The sequence below is a fragment of the Paramormyrops kingsleyae genome, chromosome 21 (assembly GCF_048594095.1).
Source record: "Paramormyrops kingsleyae isolate MSU_618 chromosome 21, PKINGS_0.4, whole genome shotgun sequence".
NCBI lineage: Eukaryota > Metazoa > Chordata > Actinopteri > Osteoglossiformes > Mormyridae > Paramormyrops > Paramormyrops kingsleyae.
Window position 1 is genome coordinate 11,151,972 of NC_132817.1, and position 25,062 is coordinate 11,177,033.

The 25,062-nt window shown below is 41.4% G+C and overlaps 2 protein-coding genes across 5 annotated transcripts; one reads left to right on the forward strand and one right to left on the reverse strand.

Annotated features, from left to right (window-relative positions):
- Nucleotides 1–32: 32 nt before the first annotated feature.
- LOC111847544 (carnitine O-palmitoyltransferase 2, mitochondrial) lies at nt 33–6,146 on the reverse strand. Of its 2 annotated transcripts, none has more exons than XM_023818809.2 (5): nt 5,374–6,139; nt 4,059–4,139; nt 3,875–3,981; nt 2,491–3,795; nt 33–1,589 (listed from the first exon to the last, which is right to left on the reverse strand). In XM_023818809.2, exons 1-5 carry the CDS (start codon nt 5,547–5,549, stop codon nt 1,273–1,275), a joined length of 1,986 nt encoding a protein of 661 aa, XP_023674577.1. In that variant the 5' UTR covers nt 5,550–6,139; the 3' UTR covers nt 33–1,272. The 2 variants fall into 2 exon arrangements, with proteins under 2 accessions (XP_023674577.1, XP_072560620.1); XM_072704519.1 differs by having other exon boundaries at nt 1,455–1,589; nt 2,483–3,795; nt 5,374–6,146.
- Nucleotides 6,147–6,222: 76 nt separating this feature from the next.
- scp2a (sterol carrier protein 2a) lies at nt 6,223–19,992 on the forward strand. 3 transcript variants are annotated; one of them, XM_023818810.2, is made up of 16 exons: nt 6,231–6,386; nt 7,210–7,267; nt 8,505–8,576; nt 9,334–9,465; nt 9,574–9,638; nt 9,725–9,851; nt 10,148–10,211; nt 10,382–10,468; nt 10,592–10,742; nt 10,930–11,077; nt 11,399–11,506; nt 14,236–14,389; nt 15,476–15,578; nt 15,939–16,068; nt 16,575–16,654; nt 19,256–19,992. In XM_023818810.2, exons 1-16 carry the CDS (start codon nt 6,336–6,338, stop codon nt 19,349–19,351), a joined length of 1,626 nt encoding a protein of 541 aa, XP_023674578.1. In that variant the 5' UTR covers nt 6,231–6,335; the 3' UTR covers nt 19,352–19,992. The 3 variants fall into 3 exon arrangements, with proteins under 3 accessions (XP_072560621.1, XP_023674579.1, XP_023674578.1); XM_072704520.1 differs by lacking the exons at nt 14,236–14,389; nt 15,476–15,578; nt 15,939–16,068; nt 16,575–16,654; nt 19,256–19,992 and adding an exon at nt 12,327–12,900 and having other exon boundaries at nt 6,223–6,386; XM_023818811.2 differs by lacking the exons at nt 14,236–14,389; nt 15,476–15,578; nt 15,939–16,068; nt 16,575–16,654; nt 19,256–19,992 and adding an exon at nt 12,330–12,900 and having other exon boundaries at nt 6,223–6,386.
- Nucleotides 19,993–25,062: the final 5,070 nt, after the last annotated feature.

Here is a 25,062-nt window from a genome sequence, read left to right on the forward strand (position 1 = left end):
TGAATTATTTTACAGGACAGCAGACACTTCAATGAGCATTCAATAATACTTTATTTTTATAATTGACTAAAACTTACCATTCTATAACAGTGGGGGCATGTTTTTATGAATGCCAGTCACACCCGCTACATTTATGGCTGCTGACATTTCACTTGTTCATGTGAACATTGTTTGGCGTTTAATAAAATGAATATAAAGATAAATGGTTTAATTGTATTTTAGTTGTGTGATTTATGCTAAAAGTTTATTAAATGCATAGAGAAAATGATTATATTTATTTGGTAACATTTATTAAAAGTAAATTAACATTTATACAATTATGGTGAGTAATTTAACTTCATATAACCAAAGTAATCAAAGTAATTGGAAATGTGAAATGAGAAAAAAAACATAATAAACAGTAAGATAAACTTAAGATTTTGATGACGGCGATGTTTCTGTTCATGAAAAAATTAAGTTGACTTTACTTGATTCGTTTAACTAAATTTAACTTAAATTTAAATATAATTAACATTTACTTTATATCTACACAAATGTTAAGTCTAGTGGTAAACAAATTTTACTTGATACTAGCAAGTGAGTTAAACTTTACATTACAGCAGTAAAATATACTTTAAAAGTACTTGTATTGGGGAAAAATTGCACAGGAACCCTGCTGTCTTGTCCCTGGATATCCCAATATATAGGTTACTTTGGACAACAGCAGTTTGTCTTCATATTAATACCTTATGCCAAGTCTACAAACATTCACAGAGTTTATATAACAGAACTTATTTTATTCTGCAAATGTGACTCAGACTTTTGCTCATTGCTATAGATTCTCAAAATGCTTTTTCAATATGTAATCTGTTCATTGTGATCTTTAATAAAAGGCACTTTTCTTCACAGACACAATGGCCTTATTTCTGTTTGTGCAGGCACACAAATAATAATCGTAATGTTATAATCATAGAGAAATGACAGAAATGAGTGTTGAATCGTGCTCTCTGCACATAAAAACTGTAGATAAATCACCCGTGGTAGGGGAGAGTGTGATGAAGCTTTTGATCCTTTGAAAACAGCTGAAAGATCACCATCTAGCAGAACCTCAGAGGCTGAACTTTTGAGACACCAAAAATTCACTCAGGGTTGATCAACAGGATTGATCATAGCTGGGATGCCCTGGAGAGGGATTTCTGGAACTTTCAAAAAGAAGGCCTAGATCTTTATTCGGCACTTGCTTCCCCTCGCTGTAATGGCATCACCCATGAAGGGCCCTAACTGACCCTAACCCTAACCCTCCAGGGTGCTGAAGATGTCCTCCAGGGACTTGTGGATACACTGCAGGAACTCGTGCACATCACGCGCCGGGTAGCTGGAGACGTTGCAACCGATCCACTCATCATGGACTCCGTAGCCGACACCGAACCCATCCGGCACTACGGGGGCGAAGCCCCCCAGGTTCACGGCGGGACTGGTGAGGGTGCTGGTGGACAGGATGTTGTGGTTAATGGTGGCATAGGCTGGGTCCAGGTACAGGGTGGGCAGGGGCAGCCCTTTAGTGCTGGCCAGGTACCGCAGTGCAAAGAGATGCCGGTCAAAGCCCTGACCTGGCAACAAGAACACACACATCCAGCAGCTCAGCATCTGTACTGTTGACTGTAGTAATTGTATGGTCATACAGTATACTAACATCACCAGCAATACTCAATAATCAGAAATCAATAGTTAAGATGATTATAATGATATTATTATTAGATTATTGTTTTATAATAGCCTATATGCTGTTTATTCCTTGTGGGTTTTTAAAAGTAAGTAAGGTAAGATAAAGATATACTTCATTGTTCCCAGGGGAAAATTCATCATCATCATCACCATCATCATCGTCATTATTATTATTATAATTACAGTGGTAGCTCAGTTCTCAAACTCATTAGAACTCAAATTTCGAACCAACCAGTTCGAAAAAAAATTAGCTAGTGATACAGACTGTCCCTGAATTTGGGCAATAAAAGTCCCTCCCAATATGAACATTTGCTAAACACCGTAAATGTAAGCTTGGATAGTTATCTAAATATGTTATCCTTTATGCTAGTTAGCATTACTTTATGCTGCTAGCTGAAAACAGCCCAACTTAGTTCACTTGCCATGACAAATTCTACCTTAAATTACATTTGGAAATCACCTAAAATAGCATCAATGCTTAAATTATCATCAACTTCAAAGTCTCCCACTGCCCTGTGTGCTCCATCCGCATCGGAACAGTAGCCTATCAGAGCCATGCACTATCACACACAGGCCAATCACTGTGTGGCAAAACTCTCAGTGTGTTTATTTTTTCTCAATTGTCTGCAGTCATGTGCAGTCCAAGGGCCCCCCCAGGCCACCACGTAACTCCTCCCCTGTCTAGGCATCACCTCTCCTAAAAATGAGTGACTACTAAATACAAACTAACATTTAATCTCACGCTCTCGGATGGTGCCTGTTATTGTTTCGAAATTACCTACGCACCCATGGCTGCCTCCCGGGTCAGCTGACCGTGGTACCGCGAGCATTCGCTGAGCATGGCCCGGAGCGCCTCAGCCGAATGCCGGCCTGGCTCTTGCACGAAGGCGCGAGCACACTTCTGGGTGTGCATGCTGGCAGGCCGCACTGTTTCGGTGCGGCCGTGCCGGAAGGCTGCGGTGCTACATGACTCATAGGTGGCCACTGTCTGCCCGTACTGCCGCAGGTAGGCCATCTGGAAGGCGAGCTGGGCCACCGCGTCGGGGCTCAGCTTGCTCCTCTTCAGTGCCTCCTTGCCGCCCCCTCTGAACTCCATGGCGCCGATGGCCAGCTGAGAGATGGTGGCTTCAAATTTCTCCCGGGCTTCCTGGATGGCGTTCTGGAGTGGCCCGTCCAATTTGAACTCAATCCGACGCACGGCGGAGACTGAGTCCACGGGGGCGGGGCCATCTCTGGGCAACAGTAGGGGACTCTGAGTTGTGTCTTTGAAGACCTCATTGAAGAAACGGAGCACGGCCACACCGTCTCCCCAAGAGTGCTCGAAGTTGATGCCGGCCAGACCGTGCTTTGCCACGATGATACTGAATGACTTGTCAAACCAGCGGTTGCAGCCGTCACCATGCAGCATGTTGTGGGACGTGTGCACGTGGTCCCTCATGGACTCGTCATCCAGGCATAGGCAGAAGAGGGCACTATCCACCAGGTGGAGGACCTCTCCATTACCGGCCTTCAGCAGCCTCTCCCTCAGGCCTGCCCAGACATCACGGTTCTCACTGGTCAGGAAGCCCAGCGGGAAGGCTGGAGCCGGTGTGCTGTTGGACAGGATATGCCGCAGGTGCGCCTGCACTTCTGCTGGCTTCACCATGTTGCCGTTGCGGTCCAGCACGTCGAAAACATACATGTTGCCCTTCCTCATCACCAGCAGGTGGCGCCCGTTCTCATCAGTGAAGAGCTCATCGCGGCCACGCCGGGGAACGCGAGTGGAATTGAAGAGCCGGAAGTACTGAGACATGTCGAGGGGGTAGGCATTGACCGCATACGCACCGTACCAGGACAGAGACGGGGGCAGCCAGCGGATGAGCTTCTTGAAGCCCTCGGTGTCACTCTTGGCAGGATTGAGGTGGAAAACCTCCGGTTCTAGGTAGCCAGCCCGCAAGGTCTTCATAAAGCGAATGGCCGAGCACACCAAGTTGGAGGCGCGCAGAAGCTGCTCATTCTGTTCTGGCTTGGGGTCGGGGTTGAAGGAGATGAATGGGTTGAAGTTGAGGACGACAGGCTCCCTCGCAGAGAGGTACATGTCAAACCACGGCCCTACGTAAAGCAGGAGATTCTCAGAGTCTACAGCCGTTGAGGCAAATGAGGTAAAACTGCGTAGCTGCAGGAGACCCACCTGAGATATAGCTGGTGTGCCTGTTCCTCTTATCCTGATCCAGCAGCTCCTCGTGCAGCTCCTTCCCCACACCACTCTGGAAGTCACGAGCCAGCTTCTCTGTTTTACTGCAGTGACACAATGATCAGCTACATCTCACAGATGAGTCACCTCCTCTATGCATTGTCCTAAGAGCATTGTTTACCTGTATTGTTCATCATTTAAGAGAGGCTTCTGAGCAGCTAAATATCTTCTTATTGTGTCTTCCAGTTTAGGAATAGGCAATCTGTATAACAGAGACAAAATATATAGGATGAGTCATAAGATATCTAGGCTGCATCTTCAATCAGGACCAGAATGAATGAAGCTTGAGCCAGCAGTACAGTGAGGTATTTTAGCCACAAACCAAGGACCTAATAAAACAGAAATTCCAGAGGTTTTCCCCTCGTGTTTATTTACTCTTTGATAATTGATTTCTTTTGTACAGTATAGTATGTAGCAGTAATAGTACTGACATTCACTGACGGCTGGTGAGAAATATTCTAGGTGGGGCTGTCTGCTGTGGTAACCATGACACTATTCAGCCCAATACAGTTTAACAAAACTGTGGGATATCAGTACAATGTAAAAGTGATTGACATAACAAACAATGGATTAACAGAAAATTAAATGTATCATTTGTTACAGTCCGAATGTGCTCATACATAATTTAAAGTATGGAACAAGAATAAAGAAGTCTGGTTCATGGATTTAAAATATTAGCACGCACCCAATTAAGACAAGGTATTAGGATTTTCCCGTAACAAACTATGTTTTATCTGTCCCCGCTGTTTTAAAAAGTATGCACAGGAAGCAAAAAAACGGCATTTACACGACAGCATCCAAAATTGTGTAATTTTGATGTCAGGCTGATCTGGGTCAAGCTCTTTAATGTTTATCCACCATAGTTCTTCTCTCAAAAGTATTTTGAATAAGAGATCTTATTGAATTTGGGGGCAGATGAAATACAAGGTTCGGATCATCATCATCATAAATGTTTGATGTCTGTACTCCACCACTAACGACTCTGTTTGGGGCTGTAAATTAAACGCCGTTTAGACATCAGGTTTGAGGGCGTCGAATGGTTAATTTTATCTTGGTATGTGCATTTCTTGTATCAGTTGACTACGCTGTACTAGCGCCAAAGATGGGATGTTTTGAATGAGTGAGAGAGGGACTAATATGAAGCTGATTTTACCCCAAACAATACGATTACAAGTTATTATGCATAATTATACAAACAAATACACAATTAAACACATACGGACTTAATAAGTCTTGTTTATTTATAAATACATATTTTACAATTAAAAATCAAAAATCCCTTTAAACCAGAGAGGGCGGCGCCCTATCGCCCTATATTGACCAGCTGCCCCTGCTGACATTTAACAACATAGGCTTTAAATATAGGCAATACGTTAACGTCGTGGAAGGTTTTTTTTCCCCATCTTTTCATTCTATTTTGAATGTTTTGCACTCACCTGGGTAAACTCTTCTGATAATGCATGGTAGGCACGATGCTTTTGTGCAGGTACTCAGATAAGTCGACATCCTTACTGTAAGCCCTCCCCTTCGGCAGCAAAGCGGCACCATGATGGAAGAATCTGGGACTTTTTCTAAAAGTGCAACTCAGGTGCCCAGAATACAAATATGCCATTGTGAAAGTACACTTCCGAAAAATAAATCACGAAAACCCGAGTATCATTCCCTCCGTCTACCCTGTAAATATTAGTCTGCCAGCCTGGGACAGGTTACTGGGGCACCTTTCCATATCCCCTCGGCCCGACAGCAGTTCTGGGTCACTTTGGCCTGCCAAGAGCATGCGCATTACGTACCAGCAGACAGGGGGGTCGAACTAATATAACATCCCATCTCTCCTGTCCTCTCTTTATATGGTCAGTGCAGTACAATATAAGGTCATGGCTTTATCTTGTAGAGAACAGCAGCCTATATTTATCTCAAAACAACTAACTATTAAAAACACCATGACGACAAGTTTTGCGGTTAATTCGATAACAGACACTAATACTATTTTAACTGTCAAGTATACTTTTTCATTTCTTGTTATATTCGCGCTTCGGTCTTATTGGGCTATATTTTTCCACGTGACTCTGTGGCCAATCAGAGTCATTCTATGACCGACGTGTTCCAGGGACGGGAACCAAATAAACCTAATTTGAAAGTATAAAATCGAAATTGTACGTTTTTTCTTTTATGCTATTAAAATCGCGTTTTTGTTACCGCAGAGATATTTCCCTTACTGCTAAACGGAGACGATTGGATAACTCTTTGTCATCTACGTATGCGGCAGTGTTGTAAAGGGCCATTCTTAAGGGGCGCAATGCATTATGGGATATCACGTGTCACTAGTGGTGTCAGGGACCGGCTCCGCTGTCACTGAACCTTCGATCAAAGGTGCTCCGCAGTCCTGCAACACGCAGCCATGGCTCCCGCAAATAACAGGGTGTTTGTGATCGGCGTAGGGATGACGAAGGTACATCCGACAGCTCTAGTCGACACATTTAACTAACAGAAGTCTAACTAGTTAACTAGCTGGATAGATCAGAGAATCAGCTAGTAACGTTACCAGCGTATCTCACAGAAGTTAATTTGCCAGTGTGGCAACACATTGTTTTCGTATAAAATCTTGTACTATCACTCATTGTATGTTGGAAGTGTAATCGAAATAAAATATTGCACAGTGAATAAACATTTATTCTCAGCTCTCTATATTTGCTTTAATGTTACATCGATGCTGCGCTATTTCGGGATTTAATCGATCTGATACTGATTGCCAAAGGAGATATGAACGCCTTTGAAACCTCACTTAAATATCAGTTATTTTGGCCTGGTAAGATTAATCTGTTTCAATGTAATTTACAGAAATCAGGATTATTCTTTTCTAGTTTACGCAATCATGACTGGTGAAAGCTATGCACCTTTTTATATTTTATCTGAGAACAGTCATCTTCGCTCATCGTAGATTTTCTGCAATACTGGTTAATGGTCCTTAATTTGAGACTCACCTGGACACATTAATTGGACCCATGACCGTAACCTTGTTCTGTTTTATTGTACAGTTGAAGTTCTTTATCGTAACGCAAAGTTCAAGGTTTCAGGGTCATTGCAATATTATGTAAAACCGTGTTGAATTCTGATGTAATTCTTAAGTAAATTAATTAAGTCATTTACACTAATATGGGTCAACATTGCTAATAATTTGTTGATTAGGGTTCTTTTAAATTTATTGTTGTGATGGTGTAAACAATTAACCGCTACCCATTTTTAGAGAAAGTTTGTGTTGTTTGCCTTCTCAGTTTGAAAAGCCAGGAGTAAGAGATGAGTTTGACTACCCAGACATGGCCAAAGAAGCAGGTAAACATTAACCAGACAACCACCCAGACTGAATTATGTGAACTTAGTAGCTGATGATTAATGCAATCCAACATCCATCAGTGCTTTTCAGTCAGCGTGTCACGGAACATTCATAAAACATTGGTGTGTAATAATGCCCCAGTTATTTTGTGACGTTTCGGGCGGCGTGGTGGTTCAGCAGGTACCACAGTGCTCGCACACCACTTGGGTTGTGAGTTTGACTCCGAGTGTGTGGAGTTTGCACGCGTTTCCGCCTTGCTTTCTGTTTTCCTCCCACGGACATCTAGCCGGACTGATGTCTCTGAATTGCCTGGTGCATGATTCTGTGTGAGCGAGACCCTGAGATGGATGGGGCCCTCATCTGGGGAGTCCCCTGCCTCAGTCCCTGTGCTTCCTGGGATAGACCCTAGGGTCACTGCCATTATATATCATGCACTGTGCAGTTATGGTAGACACACCAATAGATATTCCAGCTTTTCCAGTATAAATTTAGGGCCGGGCAAAATATCGATAAAATTTCGTACTGTGATTATGAACATTCATATTGTCATCAATTTGAGTATAGTGATATAGCCAAAACACTTGTTTTCTTTGCATAATTCACAGTTAGGAGTCAAGGTAGGAGTCTGTTGTTCCCATATCTTATCATTATGCCTGTCACATACTCCATAACTATTAGTCAGACAATTTGATCCTAATCAGAAAAATATTTTATTGTTTTCTACATATGAATTTTAAAATATTGTGAAAAATATCAATATTATTAAAATCTTGTTGAAATCATTGTAATACCATGTTTAGGGAATGTTGCCCAGCCATAGTCAAATCTGTTCCCTGGAACGAGCAGCAAGGGCATTCAGAGTAAATACCCAGCAACAAAATGTACTTTTCTACCATTAGGCTGTTAACCGAAAAGTTTATTTTTGTATGATTTATTTATTCAAATTAAAATTTAGTTTGCAGTCCGTTCAAATTTTTTTTTCGCCTTTTTCATCTTCTAAATCTATTTAAGGGCAATTCAGAAGGGAATTTTTAGAAAAAATGTAGCATCAAAGTAAAGATGTAATGACTTGAATTATTTTGTGATAAGTATCAATATCGTTTGACATGAAAAAAAATTCACATTATAAAATATTTTGCCATATAGCCCAGCCTTCTCTATATTAAATATAGATATTAAATAAACAGCTGAAGTTAATCTATCTACTCACAGTGTCCTTTTTCTTCTTTGTTCCAGGCCAGAAGGCTTTGGCAGATGCTGCCATCCCATACTCTGCTATAGAGCAGGCCTGTGTCGGCTATGTGTACGGTGAGCTTCCAGTACACGTCTCTCAGACTGTCGCTGTTATAGCGCTGCACTGTCACCTATACACAGCAAAATATGATGCCAGACTGTCCGCTTAGCTACTTGCTAAGCTAACAAGCCAATCTGTACGCAGGCTGCTAACTGCTAATATGTCCCCTTTGTCTGTGGGATACATGAAAGTTATGGTTGTCTGTAGCATATTGAGGCCCATGGTTAACGCATGACATCATCCCAGTGATGTCATAGAGCATTATGTCTAATGAGGGAAATACAATTCTTTCTATTGTATCATAAGTTAATTCAGTAGATCAAGACTTCCTCATTCACCCTAACTCCCATAATTCAGTCACCTATCACATAATTGGTTAGCATATGGTTGTTTTATGTATAAGAATTTGTTTTAGAAGGTAGAGTAAACTATGGAAAATGACTTGGGTCAGTTTAGCTGGGGCTTTCATAAATCAATTCTCAATAATGTTTTTGTGTATTATCCTTCCTCAGTATTGGCTGGGGGCCAGCTGGTTGAAAATCGCTCCCAGTCATGGAGAGTAAACACAATTTCTTGGCTGGTTTTTCGTGATTTTAAACTGGGCTTATTGAAGATTGACTGGACTGACCTGTTCTTTCTGTGTGCATTTTGGGTCGATCACTTCCTCATGCCATGAAAGAAAGATTTAGCAATCTTGCTGGGTCCGCACCATTCTATGGCAGTAAACAGGAGTTGGGTTTTTGAGGCCTAATCTCACCTTACTTTTGCCAGGTGATTCGACCTGTGGGCAAAGGGCCATCTACCACAGTCTGGGCCTGTCAGGCATCCCCATCATCAATGTCAACAACAACTGCTCCACGGGCTCCACCGCCCTCTTCATGGCTCGCCAGCTGGTGCAGGGAGGTATGGAGGCGCGAGCGCAGAGAAGCTAACTTCCCACATTCTCCTTTCCGCTAGGTGACAAAGCAAAATTCCTGCTAGCGTTAATCCACCTGTTCCCCATTTGCCTAGGTCTGGCCAACTGTGTGCTTGCCCTGGGTTTTGAGAAGATGGAGAGGGGCTCTCTGTCTTCAAAGGTATTAAGGCCTCCCTTGTAGGGTTTGGGCATTGTTGTGCATCATGGGATGCCCTTGCATGGTGTTTCTTCGGCTGTCCCTTGCAGTACATGGACAGAACTAATCCCATGGACAAGCACATGGAAGTGATGCTGAACCGTTATGGGATGGCACCGGCTCCAGCTGCTCCCCAGATGTTCGGCAATGCAGGCAGAGAGCACATGGAGAAATATGGTGAAATGAATGCACTCGATAATATTTTCCTAGCACACTTTTCTGTCTCTGTTGTGGATGTAATTTTCTGAGAATGTTTTTGGTTATTTATTCAGAATCAGAATCATTTTTATTATCCCACGTATATTTCCATACAAGGAATTTGCCTTGGTGGTGAGCCTGTGTCATTCCTATACCCATTATGACCTTGAAAACAGAACATGAGAATCTTAACCTGGTTGTAGCTGGTTTCCTTAATCACCGGTGCTGTCAACGAACAGATGAGCATTTAGATTTTTCTTTTTTTTTTTTTGCAGGTACCAAACCTGAGCATTTTGCCAAGATTGCCTGGAAGAACCACAAACATTCCACCAACAACCCGTAAGCATCTGTATAGACGCCATGTAAACCTTTGTGCTAATATTTCATATTTCTTCACTTGGATAGATCCTCTTGCGCAGGTCTTGTTGTCATGCTAACTGCAGTTCAGCAAACTTTCTACAGCATCTGAAGGTCAACATCAAAATTTGTCTTCTGTGCTTGTGCGTCAGGTACTCTCAGTTTCAAGAGGAATACACTCTGAATCAGGTGCTGAAGTCAAGAAAGGTCTATGAATACCTTACCTTGCTGCAGTGCTGGTAAAGGAGCCATTTCCTACTGGTGGAATCTATAAAAAACATCCCTGCAAACTCATAAGTGGCAGAATCTGTAGCTGAAAACTCTGAGTGTGTTTTATGTGACAATTCTGCTGCCCAATACAGCCCAACATCAGACGGTGCAGGGGCGGCCGTGTTAGCCAGCGAGGATTTCGTCATCCGCCACGGCCTGCAGCACAAGGCGGTCGAGATCTTGTCCCAAGAGATGGTGACAGACCTAGCCAGCACCTTCCAAGAAAACAGCTGCATTAAGATGGTAAACTAGCTTAGCTAGATATCTGGCCCATGGAAGCCTCTTGACTGGAAAGTCATTGCCATCGTGGTTTAGAAACTTAGTTGATCTTCCATTATGGAAGCACTGGTAGAGTTGGTAGACATACTTTAAAAATGATAGATTTCTGATACTCAAGGTAAGCTGAAAACCAGCAAACTGTTACCTACAGGTTGGCTATGACATGACTAAGATGGCTGCCAAGAAGTGCTTCGAAGCAACCGGCTTGAAGCCAGTGGACGTGGACGTCATCGAACTTCACGACTGCTTCTCAGCAAATGAGCTGATCACGTATGAGGCCCTGGGACTGTGCTCTGAAGGTGAGGCCCTCCCAGTACAGGCCTCCTGCCTTCATTTTGCCAACAGCAGCTTCTCATCACCAGTTTTCTTTCTGGTTGCCGTTATGTTTGAATTCCTTAAGAGCAAGTTGTAGGAGAACCCAGTCTAACAGCTGACGAGGTCACTGAGACTCGAACCATGATCTAATGTGAACCTGGTATGTGAGAAGGCCAGTTATCAATATCTTACCTATATCAGGCTATGTAACATGTCATCTGTAAGTAGTTGAAAGTTAAAAGTTAGGTGATGAGTGTCGTTTTGATTTGCTGATTTTTGTTAACTGGACTCAATGGTATCCCCAGGTAAAGCAGGTGAGCTCATAGACCGAGGAGACAACACTTATGGGGGAAAATGGGTTATCAACCCGAGCGGAGGACTCATTTCTAAGGGACACCCACTGGGTGCAACAGGTAAATATGACCCCATGGCAACTTTCCCTCAGGCACAACTTCACATTTGTTTTATTGGCTTCTGCTCTTCTTCTTCTTCTTCTTCTTCTTATTATTATTATCATTATTATTATTAAAAATATTATTATATAGATAACATTAACCTCATCACAGCTACACAGCTGTGATAGCCATATTTAAAATTCCATAAAGAAGATACTTATAATTTATAGACTGAGTACAATAATAGAATGCATTTTCAGTTTCTATAACTTTAACAAAATGTGTACTGTGTCTACAGTACAAAACAAAAGCCCTTAAACACTAATACTGGCTAATGAACTGTATGTGACAACAATCAATGTCAATGAGAACACAGGAAAAGCACTGACTGGTGGAATCAACTGCTTTCTATTCAAATGTACTGCTCAACATAATACAGATATTCCAAAATATTTAAAAATATAACACAAATTAGTGGGAAATTAGTGAATAAGTGATAGTATTAATGTCGTGGGATGAGAGACTGGTCTGAGTTTGAGGTTGGTAATACTCTCTCTTAACAAATTAAAATAAAACACAACAAGACTCCAAGCCCCCTGTGATTCTGATCAGGATTAGCAGATGAATGGATGGATAGATGGATGGATGGCCAGACAGACGGATGGACCCTCCCAGTCTGTCACAGGCCTAAGTGTAAATTGTGGTGTTAAGAAACTGGCAGGCATGTCTAGTGTGTGCCATGTTCCTGCGTGGATCATTAGGGCCAGCAGGGGGCAGCAGCACAAAGCAAAGAGATTGTGGATCATATACTGTAGACACATTTTCTCATTGCTCACAGCAGGAGAGGAAACGGAGTGCAGGCTCTCTGGGGACAGGTGACTCCAATTATGGAAAGTAATGTACCTGTCCAGGCTGTAGAGATGGGCTATAAACTACACTGCTGATCATCCTCCTCTCTGAAGTCCTGTACAAACTCAGACCAGAGCAGTGACTCTTGTTCCTGCTTCCTGTGTGTGTGGCTTTTTAATCGGGCTAAAGCTCCTAAATATGTAACTTTACTTAGACTGTCAGAAAATACTAGTCTACAGCATTAAGGTACATTCACATTTTAATATTTACATGCATTTATTAAAAATTACCTATTCCACCAATTATCTTCCTGTGTCATGGGTTTCATCTCACAGTGCAAAAAAAATGCAGTTAGGCTAATTAGCATCTATACATCTGTACATTTACTGTCTGTGTTGTGATTGCCATCTCATCCATGGTTTCCCCCAGCCTTGTGCCCTATGCTGCCTGGGACAGGCTACACCCCCCTCCCTCCCCAACCCTCATTGGAATAAATGATTACAAGATGGATGGATGTTGCTCTAACTTTATTAAACTTGTTTGTTCTCTTCAGATATTAGCTACTTTAAGCCATGCAGTTTCTTTGTTATTCCCAGCAGCTAATATCTTCATTTATTTGATAAGTCAATGACTAACTTGCAAAAGATAGCTATATTATTAATTTTAAAGAGTACATATTACAAAAAACAACTTAAATATTAAAATGGAATTATAGAACTAACAGCTTTATTGCTATCACATGAAACAGATTGTCTTCATTCTGTTTATCTGTACTGGCACATGGAAACACCATCAAACACAGGAGCTGAGAAATCCCACCAGTTCCTCGGATTAAGCACAGCTTTCTAGATTTACCATTAAAGAAATTAATGTTGAAACATAATTACCACAGTCAAAATGATACACAATTCCATTTATGGCTGTCCTTTGAATTTGTAGGCAGGTGGGTGTTGTTCTGGGATGTTTATTTGAATCCTGAGGCAGGCTCTGTATATTCAGGCCCTTATCACTGAGAAAACATTTGTCTCCACGTCCCTTATCTCATTGGGATAACTAAAAAGTAGTTGACCATTATTGAAATGCAATAAAATATCTAGCTTGGTCTGATTGGATCAGACTGGTAGTGTGCCTCAGAAAATGTATAGTAATTTGGGGTCAGAAGTTACATAGATTGATATAATAGTGGTGATTGTCTCTGTGGGTCAGGTAGATGTCTAGTTCACAAGGAGGAAGTCATACTCGGCACCCCAACCTTTTCTCAGGGTTTCATAGCACAAAGTGAACAACATGAGTTGCAGGAAAGGCTAAATTAGACAGTTAACCTGTGTACCACAGACATATAATGAGACGTCATGCATTTGTTTCTTGTCTGCCTGAAGATCCCAATAAGTTATGCTTTTATCAGCTGACAGCTGTATGAGTTCTGTACTCTATGAACTGAGAATTCTGTTTTTGCTGGTGGATGTGTTTTAATCGTCATGTATCTAATGTCGGACAACATATGATCATTTCTCTAAGTTATTTTTAAAGTTGCAGGCGAGACTGAAGAGTTGTGAAATCGCTTGTCAAATTCGCGTGCAGTTCAACAACCGGAACAATGTAATGCACCTTGTAACACTATTTTAATGTAAACGATAAAACGATAAGATAAAGTTACTAAAGTCAACGTTACAGCGGACCCTGAATTATGCACAGAGGTTACGCTTAAACGAAGATCTGTAATTAGCCATATACTGGGTTTAGGCATCAGATTACCACGAATACATGAAAGCATACAGTTTGTTTTCAGAAATTGCTTCGAAGAGATTTTTTTTTTACATGAAATAAGTTTATTTTAATTGACTATTTTATACGCATGTCTGCGCATTCACTCGATCGCTCTGCGTTCGGCTCGCCAGGCCTGGCCCAGTGCGCCGAGCTGTGCTGGCAACTCCGAGGGGAAGCTGCGAACAGGCAGGTTCAGGGTGCAAAGGTGGCCCTGCAGCACAACATCGGCCTCGGAGGAGCGGTGGTCGTAACTCTCTACAGAATGGGCTTTCCTCAGCATGCAAGGTAATGCCTTTTGTTCACATAAAAAGGATCGCATGGTGGAAAAACTGACTCGAATAAACATGTTCTTATTGACCTCCAATGATAAGAACCATTTTCCGGGTGTTATGCTATTAAACGCATAGCTGCTTTTGAACTATTTCCATCCATACTCGAAATATGATGAATAGCGTTCTGAAATGTATCATGACTTGGGATGCACTGTTCATATATATATATATACCCAGATGAAGCTGTACCAAACGTCAATTCCTTCATCTCATACTGATTGAATGTTAATTCAATTCTTAGTGAGTACACGACGAGCTAAGTCGGTTGTCATTTCTTGTTAATTTTCCTTCGGTTAAGTTAATATTTATGCTGGTGTCTGTAGGTCGTTGGCTTCTGATCGCACATAATTGTGTGTGTAAGAGCTGCACCTTAAACTTTGTTTTCCGTGGCCTTCCCCGTCCATTCCGACGATTTATTTCCATTGCAGCAAACTCAAGTTTACCCCTTTAGGCGCTGAAGTTTCTCTCAGTGCAGGTTGGAGGACTGTAGAGAGTTTTCCAAATGCATATCCATAAAACCCAAAGTGTGTATTTGCGAGAATGGCAGTGTGTGCTTGACCCCGTTTATGGATTGTGTTACATATTACGTATCAGGACGTCGTTATTTCCAAGATTTTTGTTCAGGTTACACGTCCATTTTTTAACGTTACGTTTCTGCAGCATTTTGTTCAAATCGGCTTTAAAAATAGAGGTGGCTCTGAGAGAGATTAATAAGCATCTTTTCTTCTCAAATGCAGATTAACCCTGATTTTAAACCCAGCTTTAATTTTCACTAGTTCAGGAACGGGGCAGACACTGGCATTAGACATTGCTTAATGTGTTTTGGGAACTAATTAACACTGTTAATTAGTTCCCATGTAAGTTCCCATGTAATTTCTTAACCAATCCAATTAACTGAAATCTGGGGAAATTGTTGGAAGTTTCTTAGTATATTCCGCTACTAATTACACTACTATTGACTTTTAGGTGACAAATTTTTTAATTCACAAGTCCTTACAAAGTAATGACGTATTTCACTGATTGAACCAAAATTTTAAAGGAGGTCAGAGCGGGTCCAGGCAGTACCGACCAGCGCAGCCAGCGGCCTGGAGGGCTTCAAGGCGTATGCTGTGTTCCAGGAGATAGAGAAGATGTTGCAGAAGGTAACGATGGACATCTGCTTCATACAGCAGACACATTTAAATATGCAGGAATGGAAGTTCTCTAAGACTTGAAGATTGGCGATTTAACATGCATGACTACATACCTTATTTCAGAGAAATTTGATCAGATTATTGTAGTCTGAATTAGAGGTTACTCAAGGAATATGGAAGACTTTGCAATTTTTTTTGGTAATGCACAAATTATCAAACTGCTCAGGGCTTTGCCTCAGAGTAACGGGAACTACTCTGTCAGTTAATCAGTTATCAGTATAATGCAGCATGAGGTACCCAGGTGTTGGGAGTGTGTGCTTTGTCCCGGATTTGCTGTCTAATCTCCCCCCTCCCAACCTCACTTTACAGGAAGGGGAGCAGTATGTGAAGAAGATTGGAGGAGTGTTTGCCTTCAAGGTGAAAGACGGACCTGGTGGCAAGGAGGCCATGTGGGTGGTCGATGTGAAGAACGGAAAGGGCTCCGTTGACAACGACACAGGTGGGTGCGGTGTAGGGGAGCCTCATTATGACAGAACAGGCAGGGGCCTGGATGTCCCAGGGTGGGGCAAAGTCAGGTGATGAGCCCCTCGACCTAAAGCTAGTCATCTCTATTTCTTCAGACCCAAATCTACCAGACCACATGTTCAGTCCTTATGTCCTGTTTTATCTCCCTGCCTGTTGCCCTTCTGTTGTAAAATCCAAAATGGCTGACCTTTGTAATAGTTTCTCTACCCTATTTTCGGGAGTGTAACAGACCCTGATAAAGTCCTCAGTCCATCCTCCTACCCTTGCATCAACTGTCTGTCTGCTCTCCTGGTTCCTGTCCCTTGCAGCTAACAAGAAGCAAGTTAAAATGGATTGTAACTTGTGGTGGCCTGTTTGTAGTTTGGTAATATGGTTCTGATTGGTCAGCATGTTAGGCTGACCATGTATTATGATTAGTTCGTTTCTTTTTAAATGTACACAGTGGGTGACCTTGTGCTCATCTCCTCCTTTGTCATGCAGCGAAGAAACCCGATTGCACGATCGCCATGTCCGACACTGACCTGCTTTCCTTGATGACGGGAAAAATGAACCCGCAGACGGTAAGCTGGAAGAGCCTGAAAACGTATGCGATAGAGGGAGCTGGACACCGGCCCTTGAATCAAATACCTAAGTAAAACTAAATGCAGATTTACTTAAAAAAAACGGTTACACGCTCGACCAGAAACCAGACAAACAAGTTTCAGGTGCCCACACCTGTTATGTAGCCTGCAGTGACTGTACAGAGGAGCACTTTTCCCCCACAGCCTCTGAAAGAGCTCTATTAGAGTCAAGTGCAGTACACATGACCTCATTTAACACCTTTTTGCCGGTTAGATTTCTGACCGTCAAAAAACAGCAATTATCCTTGACATTGGCAATGTAATGTAACCTATTTGCATGACAGCTTAAGAGACAGTCAAAAAAATCATGTTTGTGTTTTAGATTTTAATTTCAATAGTCCATTTACACAGCATCAGTGCCATTACACACAATTTGGCTGTGCAGCAGAAAATACAATTCCAAGCTTAATTTTCCAGTTGGAATCTTGGTCTCCGTTCCCATGTGGATGTGTGTGTGTGACCTTAAGGGCGAAAATGGGGCATCCCCCACACCCAGCCTGAGACAATAATATCCACCTTATTCTTATTATTGAAGTGCTTAAGCTTTATCTGTAAGAAGGACAGGTTGTTTTTCCAGGGGATTTGAACAAAGGAGAGCCATCAGCCACTTCCAGGCTTGTCATGACGAGTTCCCATGTTTCTCAGGATTCTGTCCTGTGTAGAGCTGGGAATCATTCAGAATTTTTCGATACCAGTACCAGAACAATAAATTGATTTTGATAACAGTTCCTAAACAACAAATTTTTCAAAACCAGTTCGTATTTAAATCAGTTTCAACAACAACAAAAATACATTAAACATTACAGCACAAATCTTTTACTTGAACAAGTTATTTTGGTAGTTTTTGGTTAGTTACTGGGTTAATTTTGGCAATGATAAAGAGACATTTATATTTGACCTATACGACCCGCGACATGTTTATATTTCACTATTACACCTGGCCCGACATATCGATCTTTCCACGGAATACGAAACGATGTACTCTTATTCTACTGTTAAGCACTGGCACGTTTCACCGCCTGCACCGGCAATATAAGATATTTAGTCTTATTGAGGCACAAAAATAGTTTCATCTGCATCTTTTTCTGTATTTCCATGTAACTTCCATCTTAGTGATGGTGCTTGTGGTTAAGCAATCAGCTACTAATCGCTGCGAGCACCTCCACAGTAGTGCCTCCATGGAACTGCAATCGGGCCGAGTTCCGATCTCACTCACACACACGCATGCATACACATACACATTGTCTGTGGGGAGTGGGGGTGGTTCATTCTGTTTTAGACCACAGCACTGTTGAATTATTGAATCTCATTGGTCAGAAGGGTCTTCATTAATTTAACTGCACATGCAGTGCCAGCCAGGCAAATCACAATAGTAAATCTATGCACGATTATAATCTTTCTAACTAAATAATTCCAAAAGTAGAACACAATTTATCAATGAACAGAAACTAAATGGAAATGTTGTAGTGGAAGAAAGTAGGTCTACTAATAAATGTTTTTGGCTTCTAAATGTGGAAATATTGTCTTTAGTTACAAACATAATCCAAATAAGCGGGCTGATTCACCCCAAGCTGTGCATTTGTGTGTTTCTAAAAGTATAATGCATGGCTTGTTGTACAGAAATCCTTGCATGCTCACCTCACCTACTGCTATTTGGGACTGGAACCGAATCGTCAGTTGCCTTGTTAGAACCGAGTCTGAGAACTCACTGTTGGAGAAGGCGGGGATTCTGTGGCTCTCCGGAGAACAGTCTCATATTAATTACCTGGTACAGTAATCAAAACAGTTTAATTCCAGTATGCTGAGAGTGTGGGAATTCATTACTTTCAGGGGACCCCCCACACACACACACACACACACACACACACACACACACACACACACACACACACACACACACACACACACACTCTGTGTCTGGATTGAATCTCTGACAGCTAGAACTGGGCAATTAATTGAATTTTAATTTCGATCATGATTTCGATTACTTCCACCAGTCATCAAAATGAATTAATCGAGAGAAAATAATTGTTCTGCATTTCGTTTCGCAATGATGCTCCCGTTTTGAATTGTGTTATAAATAGAGCACATCCCTTTCCAGCCCTGTTTAATTTCTCAGTTAAAATATATTTAGAGTTCAAGGAAATCCACTGTTAAAAGTTTTTAAAAGTTCAATAAATGCATGATATTTTCAAAATCTTATCCACAGTTGTGATGTTAGTATTACCCAAAATAATCCTGATTATGATTTTTCCCATAATTGAGCACTGCTGAATTAAATCAATGCTCTGTTTGCTGACCCAAACGAGAAAGTCTGCAGTTTAAAGGCCAGTCGACAAAATGGGTGTAATGGGTGTTCTTGCCTCACACCAGCAGTGGCTGAAATTGGAGGTGCCACTAATGACTATTTTTCTCGATTAATCTAAACTATAAATTTTTCTCCATAAAATCAAATTAACCGTTTAAGTTAATTTTATTTTGACAACAGCAAATTTCAATGCGGGATGGTTCACCTGTTTGTGCTGTGCCTTTCCCCTCTAGGCCTTTTTCCAGGGGAAGCTGAAGATCACCGGAAACATGGGCATGGCCATGAAGCTTCAGAATCTGCAGCTTCAGCCCGGCAAAGCCAAGCTGTGAGAGGCCCCGTCCCCTGGGCCGCCCCTCCAAACTCCCCGGGGAAGTGTGCTGTCACTACAGCTGTGGATGGGGGTGTGGAGGAGGTGACCATCCATCTGCTTTTGTTTTTCTGTTAAGTGGGGCGAGGGAGCAGGGTGGTAAATAGAAATTGAGTTATGTTTGCCAGTAATTGCATCTTTTCAGAATACCCCCCTCCCCAGTTTTCTGAGTAACTAGAGCAGTGTAGGTTTGCACGTATCATAGTGCATCTGATCATTGTACTACTAAGTTTTGATCATGTGATTTAATTGAATAATTTGTAACCTGCCACGTGGTGGTATCTTAAGTAAACTGAACCCCCCCCCCCCCCCCCCAACACACACACACACACACACTCACACTCACACAAGCAACCATTTTCACCGAAGGCCCAGTCCTGAACACCATAACTCTTGTGAGGGTGTTCACACTGCCTTTCGTAGGACCGCATAATGTGCCTCTGCTGTTTTTTCATATAGAGAAGCTGCTGTCCTTTAGACAGGAAATATTTTCTACTGCTTGACCCTCTGTTTCTGTCGCATATTCTTTTGGGGGGAGAAAAATATTAATCACTTGACTGAACGTCTTCAGATTTTAATAAAGAATAAAAAAGGATTAACAAATTCTTGCCTTGAATGACTTTTATTCCACTTGAGTTTGAAGGAAATGCACGACCAGTTGACTTTCTGGAATGTTGTGATGTTAACTCTCTGTACATCATTTCTTCTGTAATTCTGCCAATTGTGTGAAGTGTTCAGCAGTGAGCGGCCTCAGTTCTGAGTGGGGTGTATGAATGTGTTTCTGCCCTGCTGGGAAAAGCCTCATTATCTTAGCTTGTCAGAAGTGCCTTTTCTTCTGCAGTCTCCCTGCAAGCTGATTTAAATCTCATCGGTGTCTGGGTCATAGCTGAGCCTTGGTACCTCGAGTCATAATGTCGTTCGCCCCGATGGCTGGAGGACATGGTGAACTGCATTATGGGTTGAGAATGGTGGATACAATGGGTCAGTATCATCCCAGCAGTGTGGTGGTGATGAGGAAACGCGTGTGCTCCCTGTGAGCTAAACCGATGACAGCCGATGACTGAGATTAAGGAACATCACACGTTCTTCTGGGCTCCTGAGCCGGACGCCAACATTCTCACGGAGGATGATGTCTGTCTGGTTTACTAACTACCGCTGACTTTGTTTCATTCAGTTCCTGCTTAGAAAATTCTCCGGCAGAACTCTGATCCGACAGCTGGACCTCTCATCATGTACCAATTGTCAGCTGTATTTCTATTTAAGAGTATTGTTTAATTTGATAGGTGATTCAGCCAATCCATTTAAATCCAGTTATTATTTTTCATTTTGGTATTTCTTATATTACACAGAAAAGGTGACTGTGACTGTTCTCCAAGTGAAATAATGGTATGTTGGATACAGTTGTACTGCAAAATGTGGTTTGCTTGTTGTCATGGCACCTTCCTTTGAGTGATTGCCTTTAGTTGTACCTCAGTGACAGATGTCTGGAAACTCTTTATTTTATTATTGTAGTGCACTATTATTATTTCCATAAAAATGTGGTACTAATATTGAAAGGTAAATACAATAACCAAAATTTAACTCCGTTTGAATGAGCAGTGATATTTAAATTATGTATTGAATTTATGTTGGTGTGTATATTTTATTTTTCATCCCGGAAATGCCTCAAAGGTCAATTTACAATTTCAGCTTGATCAAAATGTTTAGCGGATTGTGGGATGCAGGGTAACCATTCTGTTACATTCATTGACATTCATTGAATAGTCACAGCAACTTTATCATGGGATAAAAAAGGACAGAGAAACCTGCAGTGGCTTAATTCAATCTTAATGAATCTGATTCTTATTTCCTATTAGACATCCTGTCAAATGTTTACTTTATATTATTCAGACTGCACTAAGGGGTCAAATAAGATTGTGTGTGACGTGACAGGGGAATTTAGAATGACAATCTCATTTTCATAGAGGCTAGAATACCTGTAAGTGCTTCATTGGATAACTCTTTGCCCAAAAATAGTTGCTGATTCTTAAGGCAAATGAATCTTTTATTATCTAAGTATTTCAATTGCACAGTTGGTCTGTTGTGCTGGTCTTTGAAGGCATTTAGTAAAAGTAATGAAATTAGAGCTAAATCATCTAACTTCCTGTAAGAGGTTCATCCATATATCTAAAATACATGTGGGAGGTATTTCCTGCCAAAAAATGATAAAATAAAAATACAGTCTCCACTTTGTTATTTAGTTATCAAAGTCTATACACAAAGATCCTGCCAAAATGAAATATAACAAGAAATAACACCATTTGCATTTTAATTATCCATGCTCGCAGAGATATTTTAAGATATAATTAATTTAATTTATAATAATACAATAAAAATACAATCTCCACTTCGCAAAATGTTTTCAAGCTCTATGTGCGATGATCCTGCCAAAATGAAAAAGAAAATATAATTAACTGGAGTGGACAGGGGGCGGAGCTATGGATCAGGGCCTCACTCACAGTGCAGTGGCTGATTTCGTTGTCATTCTGTCCCTTGCACATGGTTGCCCTTGTCATCCAAACTAATGGCAAAGTCACATGTGGCTTAAGCTAGCAACTTATTTGCAATTTCCAATCCATTCAGCTTCTTACTCATTGCGTCTTATTTCGTGGCTTAAGTTAGCTTCTTATTCGCACTAGAGAGGACTGTTTGGGCAGCATGTGCTGCATAGTTCATTGTTAAGACATTTTTGAAATTACAAAATAACATGAAATTGGCTTGGCCCAGACTGCCATGTTTCCAGGTATGGAGCCTATTAAGGGCCATGCCCATTTCAGTGTGTCCTTGCAGTGGCGTGCCTGCTGTGTACTTTGCATTTCACATTTGCCTGGCCTAATATGAATATGACCTCCACATTCCATAACAAGGGACAGACAAATATATTTACATAATATTTATATACACCGATGAGCCAAAACATTATGACCATGCCTACGTGAAGCGAATATTGTCGACTGTAGTGAAAATGGTGCATGTTAAGGTCTGGGAAATATTAGATGGTAAGCTAATATTCTGTACTCATCATCAGCATGTTGAATGTAGAAAAAATGGGGAGGGGGAAAGACCTGAGTGACTGTTACAAGAGCCAAATCATTATGGCCAAAATACTAGCAAGGCTTGTTTGGTGGTCACAGTCTGCTGTGGGGAGTACCTACTGAGAGTGGTCAGAGGAGGTAAAAACCACAATCTGCCGACAGGGTGTTGGGCAGCCAGGACTATTTAAATGCTAGATGGGAACCAAGTCAATGCTGTCTGGTACAAACCAACAGAAGGGCTAATGTGGCACAAATGGCTGGTGATTTTGATGATGAAGATGGGAGTAATGTGTCACAACACAGAGCGCATCGAGCCTTGTTGCGTGTGGGGCAGTGTAGTGCAGGCCAGTCAGAGTGCCCATGCTGACCCCTGTCCACCATTGAAAGCGCCTACAATGGACCACAACTGTCACCTGGTCTGTGAATCTTGATTTTTGTTGCATCATGTGGACAGCCGGGTAAGTGTCGAGCATCGGTGGGATGCACTGAATCGATAAGTCTGATCCACAGCTACGTAGTTGCGTACACAGCAGGGGTCCATGCACTGTTGTTGTGACACATCGCTCCCTTGATAATCGGTTGAGTATTCGCTACCAACCCCCTGTCAGCAGTCTGTGGGGTCTTTGCCCAGCTCATCTTGACATGCACCATTTTTATGAGATAGATTTTGAGCTTTGAGATATAAAAAACAGGAAGTCATAATGCTTTGGCTCGTGTGTGTGTGTTTATGCATATATGCACACATATAAATAAAAGGGTGGCCTAATGTATACTGAAGTTTCAGATTGCTTGGATTGATTCAGACACAAGGTGGCTTTTTTGTCAGTCACTTCCTTGGTAAGATGTAAAAAATTGAGGGGGATCTAAGAACATTTATAGGTCGCTCTGAACGGAGAAGTTCATAGGCATTAGCACTTTATGAATAAGTAGCGCCTCGCTGAGACAGCTCTTACAGCTCGGAAGTTGGATCTCTGTACGTCTCGGTGGAGTTGATCAGCTTGACCTTGCTCGATGAAGGGAATGACTCCACAGAGAAGAATGCTGTGATTCAGAATCTAGAGAAGCCCCCAAAGAAAAAGGTTCTGGAACGACTTGAAGGCAAGAACTTCTCTCCACTGCAGCTGCCGCGAGACTTTGTGACAGGGAAGACTTTGAGCATTTTCAGAGCACTTCTTCCAGATGGTGCTGAACAAGCTAACCGACTTTCGCAGAAGATGTCTCAGGAATGGGATGAAGATCCCATTTTCAAACAGTTCAAAATGGCCTGTGACGGTTGTCACTGTGCTGAAAGAGCAATTTCTCTTGTGACGAAGTTCAAGTCGACCTTCATGAAGGACAAGCAACAGAAACAGTACACCTTCACTGTCGAGAGGCAGCATCACCATAACATGTCATGCTGTTCAAAAGAGGCTTTCAATGAATAACAATTTCATTGAATAATAACAGAGTTTACTGGGTGGGTGTTTTTGCTGTTTATATTATAGGTTTTCTCGGCTGCTTTAAACAAATTCTATAATGAAAATGGTACTTCTCATAACCAGGTAAACCTGAACACCTTAAGTCAGTTATTTGCCGCAGAATTCATTTCTCATTGTTTTCATTTATTCAGAAATTATAGTTTTGGTTCTTATAGGATTAGTCGTATTAACACTGAATTAGCCAAAAAAATATGTTGTATTGTTCATGCTGCCAAAATGAAATATATGCTTCTCAATTGTTTAGGTCTACTCTGCAAAACATTTAGACGTGTGCATGGTGTAAGTCATCACATGCAAAAATGTTAATTCAGTTGTCAGAAATGTTCCTTCAATAGTGAGGTATAAGGGAACTAATAAAAACAAAAATTGATAAAATTCAAAATTAGCTATCATCAGCCATACAACCACATGTCTTTACTCGATGCAATGAATGCTGCCTGTGATGACATCCCAGCACATTCTTGATGTACTACAAGAGAGAATATCAGATGTGATGTAAATGAAAATGTGGCCAGACCTGCAGGAGCGACAAGACAAACCATGATGTAGAATTGGCTGCCTCCTTTCCAAAAAAAAACCTAACAAAATATGCTGTACATTTTAAATTTTAATTTTTAAAATACTTTCATAGTATATTTTCATGTTGAGATAACCTTTAGGTCAGCTGTTCAAACCCAGTTGTGGGGACTCTTTAGCCAATCAGTCCTCTAATTAGTAATCTAATTAGGGAGTTGCAGCGAAAACCCACATACACAGCAGCCCTTTCTGGATAGGATTGATCACCTCTGCTTTAGGCAATGATACAGAGATTTCACAATTTGGTGGTATTGACTAAATGGCTGACAAAAAGGTGCATTTTGAAACATGAATGACAGGTTTTGAATGAATTAATTTTTGCTGGCTATCAAAATTATTGTGCTGCAGTATACATACTGTTTTGAGAAATGCACAAGCAGTCGAGAGAACCTCAGGACTGTTTAGAGAAGTTGTCCAAATCAACCAAGAAAAACTGTAATGTTATTGACAAGAATATTCTGCTGCTGTTCATTGCTTATATCATCCACAGCACAGAAAAAATGCAATAGTAACAAAATATGAAAACTATAGCGAACTGTGAATGT